The following is an 11,406-nucleotide window of genomic DNA, read 5'->3' on the forward strand; positions in this document are numbered from 1 at the left end:
ATCGACTGCGCTCGATCTCACATCCGACTCTTCGTCCTTCAAACACGTCACCAGAGCATTCAGGATCGTTGGAAGTGGCGACTGTTTTCCCAAGACATCGACTGCGCTCGATCTCACATCCGACTCTTCGTCCTTCAAACACGTCACCAGAGCATCTAGGATCGTTAATGGAAGTGGTGACTGCTCTCTCAAGGCATCGGCTCCCCTCCATCTCACGTCCGACTCTTCGTCCTTCAAACACGTCACCAGAGCATTCAGGATCGTTAGTGGAAGTGACGACTGCTTTCTCAAGACATCGACTGCGCTCGATCTCACATACGACTCTTCGTCCTTCAAACACGATACCAGAGCGTCCAGGATCGTTGATGGGAGTGACAACTGATTCCCCAAGATATTAGCTGCGCTCCGTCTCATATCCGACTCTATGTGCTTCAAACGCGATACCAGAGCATCCAAACTCTTTTCCAGACAGAAGTTAGTATTGGCTGCTACCACCGCCAATGATCCGATTTTCAAGTTGTAGGAAGCGTAGCCATTAAGCCAGAGAGCTACTAGCTCTAACGCTGCTGGTGACACGCTTGGTCGTAAGGATAACGCACGTAAAGCATAAAGTTTGTGTTTTCGGACTGTTTTTGTAAGATGGTGTTCAAGACATGTTCTGGACATTCCCTTTCCCGGCCCAAGTTGCAACCCGATTCGGAGTTGCTTTCAAACAATAGCCACTGCAATAACTCGTTTTCTGTCTTCTCTCGGAGACCACGTATAAGATCGGATGATACGGTCACTTCGCTGTGGCAGTGCATGAGAAGTCGTTGATGCACAGGACCTAAGAGATCCCGAGGCTCGGCATTCCAGGCCTGTAAATATTCTTCCAGGAGCGTAAATGTTGGATCATTTCGGGACCAACGAGCTTGGCATAAACCCGCAGCAAAGCGCCACAACGTAGCATACCGTGGATTGTATTTCTCCCTCTGGAAAAATTCCTGAGGTGTGGTGAGTGTGGTTGAAACGGAGAGTGGCTCTCTTCCTCGAAGTGTCGAACATGAAATGGGATCGCGCCTTGCCCAATGCCTCACAAAATATTGCGCGGCAAAAAGCTCCTGGAAGGTCAGATGTATGAAGTGATAACTTCGCTCGCGATCGTCTAAGGAAATATCGGATGAGCGTACAAAGGAGCTTTTTTGCATTATTTCATCATGCATGAGGTCGCCGGCCATCTCTGACAAGTGCTCATACACTTGATCTCGATCCTTTGAGTTGAACTCGATCACTTCATTGCATAGGCCAGTAAATGCCAGACATTCAAGGAAGGACATTTCTTCTCGAACGACTTTCTCAATTTGCCGCCAGCTCCTGAAGGACTGCGCATGGTGCTCGTTCAGAGATTTCCCTCCGTATACCTTTCCTAAACGAATAATATCTTTCCGCCATAACTTCATCGTAATGGCATGATAGATGGTGGTCATCGATTTGGAAATGTCGCTTTGGCGGAGATCTTGGTCCCAGCTATAACACAGCGCATCGAGTTGAATCGGGATCTGAACGAGCTCTTGAATAAGTGGATGCTCACGGATGAATGTCAAGATCTCCCGTGCCAAAGTTTCATCCTGCATAATGTGTGGATCATTCACATATGCCTCGACTTGGCTGGGCTGAAATCCAACGGTCTCGAGATGTAGGTCGAATTGTCCCAGGCTATCCAGATTGATCCCGTATGGCTGGGATGTGACAATGACTTGGGGTTGCTGCAAAAGGTAACGAAGAAGCTTATTCATGGGGGTCTCCGGGTCCCATTCCTGGGAAACCTCGTCCAAACCATCAAGGATAAACAAAACTTTATTTCTGGTCCTTTCTTCAGCTGTGAACTTCCACAAGGCTTGCGAAAAGTGTGTCCCATTCAGATCCTGGGCAAAAAATTCGTTCTTGACCAGATTCTGAAGGGTATATATCCTCCCAAAATTGCCTTTGAGGTGCCGAAGAGGAATCCAGAGAACCCAATCAAATAATGGCTGCCACATCCCGTTGTGGAGGAAATCGTGTACAATCTTTTTGCATAACGTGGTCTTCCCAACTCCCGCGTGTCCTCGAATCAAGATCCGCTTTGGTACAAACGGCTTGCCGTCCAATCCTTTGCGTTGTCTGAAGAGCTCGGGTAGCAACACCTGACTATCCTTATCAGTTGAATCAACTTCAGGCTCGGCGGATATGGACAAAGGGGAGGAGTCTCGCTCGCGGTTCCCCCTAATTGATCGCTCCACAATAGCAAGATTGATGTAGCAACGATCCATCGGGAGCGGGTCACCAGATATCCGTTGGATCAAAGGACGATTGGCATCCAAATAATATGCTCGTAACGCGGTTTTGGTGTCATGAAGCCAAGCATCTGGGGCCTTAGCGAGCTCCTCTCGAAGTCGGCGAAACGCATTTTCTCCCTCGCCATATATTAAAGGTATAAAGACGTTGAAAATCCCCAGTAGACAGTACGCATTATCCTCTTCTTTTTTAGTATTGCGATTGGCTCTCCATCGCATTCGCTCCTCAACGCCAAAAGTAGGTAAAGGAGCGCCGCGGAGAGCCTTAATAGGAATCTGCGTCGTCTCGTGTATTTGCCGCTCGAGCGTAGTCTTGCTGCCCAAATACTCCCATTCTTGTGAAAAGAACTCAACCGATGCCGGAGCAAGGAGTTCTTGAAGCGTCCAACCTCGTGTGAACCATTTGCTTTTCCGAAAGTCCAATTCCCATGTCGGCTCATTCTGGTTATTGTTTCCGCCACGAACTGGAACGTCCGATAGATACACGTAGCACTTTGCTGCGTCACGGTACCAGCGAAACATGGAGGTGATAGCTTCTTGAGGCTCTGCGCTACTTGACTTGCCAATGCAGCACGTGTTCACCCAGAAATGTTGTAAACCGTCCTTCCGGGCTTGCTCCCCACAGAGCTGAATCTTCGCATTGTATAGGTGATGAACGGTTTAGCACTTGAGTACCTGTCATGCAGGGAGGATGTCGTCGCCAAAGCTGTTGAGCAACTACACACACCAAGCTCTAATTACAAGAAAGGCTCAATGCTCTCGCCATCTTTCTACCCACCCATGTTTGCTTGCCCCTTACATAAGCCATGCACGTAGCGCCCCGCTACAGCATAACCAGCCTTGCTCTTATCTGGTCCACGATGTAGTTCGCTGAAAGTCACTTCCTCGTTATCCGCTCTCCAAGTATGCGAAAGTATCGCGTATCTCGGAATATCTTCGATTAAGTCCTCAGTCAGGCCCAGCTCACCACGACTGTCGAATGTAAGGAGGCGCATTGTATTATCGTTGTTCTTGCCACCTTGAGGGTATAGGTACTGGGTAGATAGAGATATAGAAGTGTGTATTACTGAAAAAAGTGTTTGACCGAGTGCTTTTTGAGACACGTATCATCCGCATTAGGCTACCTTAGGAAGAGAGTGAAAGCGGCCGTGTAAGGAAGAATCTCGCAATCGCAATTAAGATGGTCGAGGAGGTCCGGCTGGGTGGGCAGGAAGACGGTTCTCGTAACCCTGCAACTACTATAGCTGGTCGAGGGCTTTCGTAGACATTCATATCTGCATGACCAGAACGGCCCTGATGAATTTGAAGGGTGCATATTGAAGAACACACGATTAGGCTGAAGTGTGGCTTGAAGTCGAAGCCGTTGCCGATATGCTAAAGGCTAAACGGCCACGACGGGTATAAGAGGAGATCTGCCATTGGCACGTGATTCCACTGTTTTTAAAGGCCTTGGATCGATTTTCGGAAAGTCACTGCCATAAAGGCTACAATAACCCCACATAGAAGCAACTTTGATTTTTGCCGCAGCAATGACGGTTTTAATTATTTAACTGAAGACTATTTGTCAGCAATGTGGGTGGTCAAGTCCACCATAAGACGCCTGATGTCCTTGTCTCGGCACCCACGACCCTCTGCTTGGTGTGCCAAGGCACTAATCGCCCCTGTGGGGCGACCTTCGCAGAAGGGCCTGGGTCAAAATCGGGACCGATTTGTGGCCAACATTACCCCAATACAATTAATCAAATGACCCATATAAAATTTCGGTAATTAAGTGAAATGACCAATTACTGTCCATTAACATTCCATACGAGTCATCTCGACGTCAAGGCTCGTCCGTTCACGCTCGGTTACGAACCATCTCGAGTGTGATTAGTAGAGCCATTCAGGTGGTTCATAGACTGGACCCGATGGGCGACGAGAGGGGGATCTCATCGGATCCAATTCATGGATCATATCGAATTGAGAGGGCGCCCCCCCGGCGGGTTAGCACGTGATCCCGGAAAATAGTTACGTCATAACGCCAAGCCATATGCTTACGTGATTGGCCGGTTCGTCGCTCTTGGCGTCGCCACACAACGCCAAGCCCTAACCAGGCGATTCCAAAAATTAAAAAAAAAAAAAAAAAAACCAAGTTTATATTTTATAATGCCAAAAACTGTTTCAAAATTGACACCAAATCGTGGTTGACCTATCAAGGACGTAACCGAGTGGTAAACACTCGACTTACAGTCGAACCGATAGAATTGAGGGGCCTTACTAGTGTTCGATCATAGGTAAGGTAAGAGGGTTGTCCGGCCTAGCTCCATTGAGTTTCTAGGTGCCCTAGATGGGTAACGTAATGCTCCAGCCAGTGATTGTTGATGATGTCGTCTTGTTCATACCATTAGGAGGTCACTGATTCAAACTCTTCTGCAGTTGAGCTTGTCTGGCTGAGCTTTCACTGGCTGCGGCGCCCATCTATGAGTTCGTCAGAGATGGACTATAGGAGGGGGCCTTTTTTTTTTTTTGGGTATTTCCGCCCCAAGTCCTATATCGACGAAGGATCGCGCGAGCCATAATCTATTTGTAAGCTCGATGACAATCGCAGCCCCGGGGGATGCGATTGTTATAGCCAATTAGAGAACTCTAGTCGTGTTCAGCACAGCGCTACGTACCACAGACTATTTAGTCTTACCGACTAAGGAGACAAGCCCTAGATCGAAGCGTCACGCTTCTTCAAGCTGGGTTGAATTAATACTAGCTCGTGTGTGCCGATGGTCTCTGGCGAGTTAAGCTCGTCGGAACCAGGTGCTTCTAAGAAAGGGTCCTGACGGCGTAGGGGACGAAAAATTGATGTTTTGGAAAATAACTCTTGTGGGATAATCGACGGGGAAATTCCATTAGTTGTATATAAGAGAGAGGAGTATTTGCTATCGAAACGCGAAGCCCTTTCATTTCATCTTGATACCGGTGACGTGGAAGCAGGGTTAACTTCGTCGTCGATCGAGTACCCTTCGCTATTCTCGGTTACTAGGAGCCAAATACGCATGTTGGGTCAATTCTGACACTCTGAGAAGAATCTCCATCTGTTTCTTGGTCGGGTCATGCTGTAGCAATAGTAGATATATGATGTGGCTGACGCGCCCGCAACACGAATGCAACATGCTAACAAAATCTTCCATATTGACCCAGACCTCTCTTTCGAGAGTACCCGGAACGGACCAACTCTCTTCCGAGAGAGGTCTGGGCACCGAGACAAAAGAGACAAGGCTATCTTCTTTTCGTCTTACAGCCCTGTCTCTGCGGCCATAAGGTCGCCTCGTAACAACGGCCCCTGATCGAATCAGCATCTATGTGAAGCCCACACGATTTCTCGGCTAGTAAGTAGGGAGATACAGGAGGCGCAAATGACGAGTTTTTTCTGGTCCAAGTGACGTAGGACCGTGGCTCGACAGCGTTAGCCCCTGCAGCAGCCCGCAGCGAGGAAACTTCGTGCGAGATAATGATTAGTCGATTTGTTCCCGTCTCTTTCTTTACATCTTGACTCGATCCATTGTTGCCTCCACATACTTTTATCGAGTCGCGACGCATGTGTCTACACTCTTGGCCTCTTCCTCATATCGGGGACTGGCCTCGAAGGTTGCTCCACATCCCTAGCAAGACGTCACTGAAATGGAAACAGGGCAATGTTTACGGAAACAAGGAGGGCCAAGAGTATGAAGTCTCAACATACAGCGCCCTGTCGTACACCTGGGGCCGTTTCAAAATCCCCGATGGCACACGTGCAGATGTCGAGGCGATCAACATTCGTGATGTGGAATGGCCCATACCTCGTGTTTACCCCGACCATTTCACGGTTGATAACTTTCAACAAGTTATTGATAGGATTGGGGCAATCGACGGGATTGACGAAACCGACGCCTTCCTTTGGCTTGACGTCGCCTGTATTGACCAGCACGAAAATTCGTATGACAATCGGGTGGAAGTCGGTCGACAGGCTGCCATATTCAAGAAGGCAAGGAAAACTTACGTCTGGATTTCAACTGTTGCGTTTGAAGATTGGCAGTTGCTCCACGCGGAGAAGGATTCTGACATATATTGGGACCATATCCACCTTGTGGAGAGAATTGTCAAAGACCCTTGGTTTACATCCCTCTGGACATTGCAAGAAGCATATCTCAGCTTAATGGATTATGAGAAGAATCATATTTTGGGCGGGATAGGCGAAGAACTTTTCGCGATGTCCAAGTATAAACTATCTTTGGAGTCGATTTGTAGAATGTGTGTCTGGCTGGAGGGTATCCTTGAAGCGCCCGCATACCTGAAAGACATTGCAGAAGAAGAAAAAGCAAAGGCAAAAGCCAGAGTTCAGATGTTGCACGAAACAGGACTCTCTGCAATTTCCTCACATAACCCCATGCTGCTCTATGGCGTGGCAGCGAATCGTCGACCGACCAACAAACTGGACGAAATTTACGGCATTCAGCAGATTTTTGGCTATCAGCTTGGTAATACTGCTCCGGGTCATGAGGGGGAAAACTTCAAGATTGATGTGCTCGAGGATCAGTTTGGGGCTCGTCTGGTTCAAGATTACCCCCTGGAGAGTCAGATGCATTACTTCAGCACAGCACAAGATCCTGGGAGAGGCTGGCATATAAATCAGTCCTCCAGGATACCGTCATTCGAGTCGCGGTGGGGCTCGTTGCGGTTCATGTTTGGACACCGTCGCCTTGAGATATTGTGCGAGTACATCGGGTCTAGAAGCATCGAGGGTCAGCTTATAGGTCACTTTTCCGGGCGTCTTTGCAGAGCTGAAAATTTGTTGAAAGCGTTTTTAAACCATGGGAGTGTTGAACTTTTTGTTGCACTCGACTGCCGCAAACTCGATCATAGCACTGGCTCTGGGTTGAGTCCATTCACGACATTTATACGGTTCGACGCCTTCAGCGACTTTGTCGACTTCGACTACTTCAATAGCCTCGATGCCCCTGACCTCAGAGTTGGACGTTCCAAATACCAAAGCAAGTTGGACGATCTTGAGACAGAACTGAAGAGAACTCGTAAGCTCGATACTAAGGTCCTTAAACTCGGGAAGATTAAGGTTGCGGATGCCAGCAGCGACCTTCGCAGTTCAAGTATGAAACATGGAAAGGTCCGAATATATAAATACGAGACTGTGATCAGTGGTCTGATCCTAGAAAAGCAAGCACCTAATCACTGGAGGCGTTTGGGAATCTGCCTTTGGAAACTTAATGGGGAGAATGAGAACCTGGAAGACATTGGAGGGATAGAATGGGCAAACGGGAGTGGGTATTTTGGGTAACTAAGTATGATAATGATGACGATGATGACAGCTGATTTGCTTGCATACACTCGGGGCGCCTCTGATAATATAACGGCTGGATTGCTCGATTGTGACAGAGCATCTTGCCGGGAAGAGCGTACATGTCAGCCTTGTGAACCCTAGGATAAGGTTTTGTCTCTCAGGCGATCCGGTTGCCTAGTGAAAAGTGTTACAGCCTCTCATAATTCGCTCATAAAACGTGTATATAAAAGATCCAGATACTTTTAGCAAGAGAACTGTTGGACAATAGCATTGAACAAATGCTAGCCAATCATTTACACCAGACTAGGACATTTTGCAACACTCGCTCAATAGGCTGTATCACCATTGACAGGCAGCAATGGTGACGTACGCTCGTTAGATAGATATATAGATGGGCTCTATCCTACATTCATGAGGAGAGCCAGAGCACTCTTTTCAATCCACGAAGTTCAACAGGATCCAATCCGTGGACTAGGTGGCCGGGGGGGCACCCCACTCGATAAATGTCGATATCCTCGATATCGACATGATCCACGCATCGGATCCAGTCTGTGGACAACCCCAGACAAGCTCTACTGATCACATTCGAGATGGTTCGTAACCGAGCGCTAAAGAACGAGCCCCGATGTCGAGATGATCCGTGGATTGGATCCGATGGGTCGTGGTATTTTGTCACGGGACACATGCCAAGGATTGCATAATCAGGTGTTGAACTTCGTGAAATTGAAAGAGTGCTCTGGCTCTTCCTCATGAGTGTGGGAGAGAGCCCATCTATATATCTATCTAACGAGCGTACGTCACCATTGCTGCCTGTTGATGGTGATACAATTTTATTGAGCGAGTGTTGCAATATATCCTAGTCTGTTGTAAATGATTGGCTAGCATTTGTTCAATGCTATTGCCCAACATCGGGAGTTCTTCAAGCACTTCCTGCGTAGCATCCCATCTTGGATCTCTTCGTGCTACGTCTTGTACCTAGAACCCGGGGGAGCGACGGATTCTCACCTCTACGTGGTGCTCCCTATGAGTACTCCGCTCAGGATCCTGAGTGGAGGAAACTAACCGGAGCGCGTCCACCGACGTGCTAACTACTTACGAACGACGAAGCAACTACCCACCATGACCAACTTCGATTTCAACGTTCACATCTATCTGCTCCGCTTCTCGCTCCACAGCTTTTTCGCTGTTGCTGCCAGGATGATAAAGGAATGGCAACCCCCGATGCAACTCATCTAGAAAGAGGAGGAATGCCGCGCGGATGGGGGCGACAATAGGGATAGGGGTGCATTGAATTGCAATTTTGATTGAGAAACACAGACATTAAGCGCAAGTCCGGATTCAGCCACGGAATGCTTGTTGAAGACAGAGACACAATGCAGGACACAGAATGAACCGGGTTTAACGGGAGATAATACAAGATCAAAGTTAGTCCCCTACGGGCTCAGCCCGCACAGGGTGTATGAATATCGTATCGTACCTAGAACCCGATGTTAGCTAGAATACATTGTTTGTATCCTTGACCTCGAACCCTCACATATTTCATCGGATCCAGTCTGTGAACCACCCAGACAGGCCCTACTGATCACACTCGAGATGGTCCGTAACCGAGCGTGAACGGACGAGCCTCGATATCATAAATCTGACCCCATGATGCCAGGACTTTAGCATCTGTAGCCCAGGAAATTACACGTGACGAAACGCGACACTAATAGTCTAACTATTAGTGTATTACTCTTACACTAGACTAATGGTCAGTCTGGTAAAGTCAGACTGAACTACTCGTCTGGTCTAAGAGTAGCAAACTGAACTGATAGTCCTCCTAATAGTCTGGACTATTAGGAGCGCTGTGTGCCCCCCCGATCCTGCCATAACCCTTGCGATCTCTCTACTCAACGTTCTCCCAGAAGTAATCCGCCCAAGTCGCAAGATCCGCGTCATTAAAGACGACGTCGCTTTCTGGCGGTGCAGCGGCTCGGAGGAAGATTTTGTCAAATTCGAGAATCAGAGGCGCTCCAGCAACGTCATAGGCTGAGACAGTGCCTGGCTGAACGGTGACAATTGGCTGACCGATGATATTCGACTGAGCAGGAAGACCTAGTTGTGGAGTGGGATTTTGGGTGATAGTAAGCTCGTGGACTTTTGTCGGAATTGGAGCGTTGGGATTTGGGTGGCTTCTGGTAGCTGGTCTATATGCGGTAGGCGGAGAAGAGCACCACTTTTCGACCATCAGCGTCTTCTGTGCTCGCTTAATTGAGATGATGATGACAATCTTGACATCTCCTCCAGAGTTGACAATCCACCATTCTGCGTCATGTCTTAGACGAGTAAGCGTTTCAGAGAGTCCAGACTCAAAAACAATTGTTGGCCAGTCAGATTTCTTTTTTCGGATCGGGAAGGGGCAGAATCCCATATCACCCTCTTTAGAGGAATTGGGGGGTTTGTACGTTGTCCCGCCAATAGGACATAAGCACTCTCGCGGGAGGCCCATTGTGATGACAAGTTCGTCACGAAGTCTCTGGGCTAGTGTGAGGTGCGCAACTTCATGTTCCGCTGAGGGCATCAGCTTGATAACCAATAGATTGTTATCCGCGTAATGGCTCATCCGAGTATGCTTCCCTATGTCGGCGCGCTGATGGTCAATCTTTTCAAGCTGGCCTTTTGTGACACCCCTGAAAACAAGGTACTGCTGATTCGTGTGGCCGTCCATCAACGCGGCGGACTGCGAGTGGACACGTTCTTTTAGGTCTCGGATCCCTTTGTATCTATACATACGAGCGTCTTCCAATCCCTCTAAGGGCGATAACTTCGGTGCTGAACTCTCCACTGTCGTAGTCTCTTTCGATGTAGTTGAGCTTGAAGATGACCTTGACATGGGTGTACATGTAGGTGCCCCATCGCTGGATCCACAAATTGTATTCATGTTGAGGTTCGAAGGCCGGAAGGAGCAATGCTGAAGGAGTAGAAAAAGGTGGTAGAGAGGAATCAAGCAGGGAAAGTTGTTGATGAATCAAGCGTGTACTGGGGCGAGAGGTGGGTGCACTGAGGTGGGAGAGATTATGAATGATGATCTGTATGGGAGAGAAGATTGATTGATTGATCTATCTCAAAGCACACTCTGACGAATGTCAACATAAGAAGGTGGAAAGGGTTGAGGGTACAAGTTGCCTCAGGTGTCACTATAGAGTGATAATGCCAAGCCAGTCGGGGTGACACGCCAAGCCAACATTGCCTATTCTGCTGGCCAACAATGAACGCTTAAGTAGCCCTGTAGTAAAGAGGCAATAAGTATCAGTCTTTCGAGGCTGTTAGACTTGGCGTGCCAGCCAAGCGCTCACGTGAGAATGAAGACGCTCGCAACACCCGCCTTGGCTAGTTAGTACACCTTGATTAGTAAGCGAAAATACTATTCAGTACACTAATCACGTGATAAATCTTATTCTGTACGGAGGTCGGTTCCAAAAGTTTTTGCCTTCCCCCCGGTCATGTGGCGCGCGCTAAACTCTTCGGTCCTTCTTGGCATCACTAAAACTTTCCAACTCCATCGGATCCAGTCTGTGGACGACGTCTATCCTCCCCTCTATCGGATCCAGTGTGCGGACGATGTCTATCCCCCTCTCTATCGGATCCAGTTCGTGGACCATATCTATACTCCCTCTATCGGATCCAGTCCACGGACCATATCTACTGTCGACTTCTTGTGCAACTTGAATTGAAGGAGCGCTTTGACTGGATTCGATTAGAGGGTGGCATAGAGCCCATCTATATAGCCCTATTCGAACAGTGTTCGTT

At 48.3% G+C, this 11,406-nt stretch overlaps 2 protein-coding genes across 2 annotated transcripts; one reads left to right on the plus strand and one right to left on the minus strand.

Annotated features, from left to right (window-relative positions):
- Positions 1-557: 557 nt before the first annotated feature.
- Z518_07046 (uncharacterized protein) lies at positions 558-2,834 on the minus strand (the record flags this gene model as incomplete). Its single annotated transcript, XM_013415175.1, has 1 exon — positions 558-2,834. One exon carries the CDS (start codon positions 2,832-2,834, stop codon positions 558-560), a length of 2,277 nt encoding a protein of 758 aa, XP_013270629.1.
- A 3,046-nt stretch (positions 2,835-5,880) lies between these two features.
- Z518_07047 (uncharacterized protein) lies at positions 5,881-7,614 on the plus strand (the record flags this gene model as incomplete). Its single annotated transcript, XM_013415176.1, has 1 exon — positions 5,881-7,614. The coding sequence occupies one exon, from the start codon at positions 5,881-5,883 to the stop codon at positions 7,612-7,614; it is 1,734 nt and encodes a 577-aa protein (XP_013270630.1).
- Positions 7,615-11,406: the final 3,792 nt, after the last annotated feature.

This window comes from Rhinocladiella mackenziei (assembly GCF_000835555.1).
Source record: "Rhinocladiella mackenziei CBS 650.93 unplaced genomic scaffold supercont1.5, whole genome shotgun sequence".
Classification (NCBI taxonomy): Eukaryota; Fungi; Ascomycota; class Eurotiomycetes; order Chaetothyriales; family Herpotrichiellaceae; genus Rhinocladiella; species Rhinocladiella mackenziei.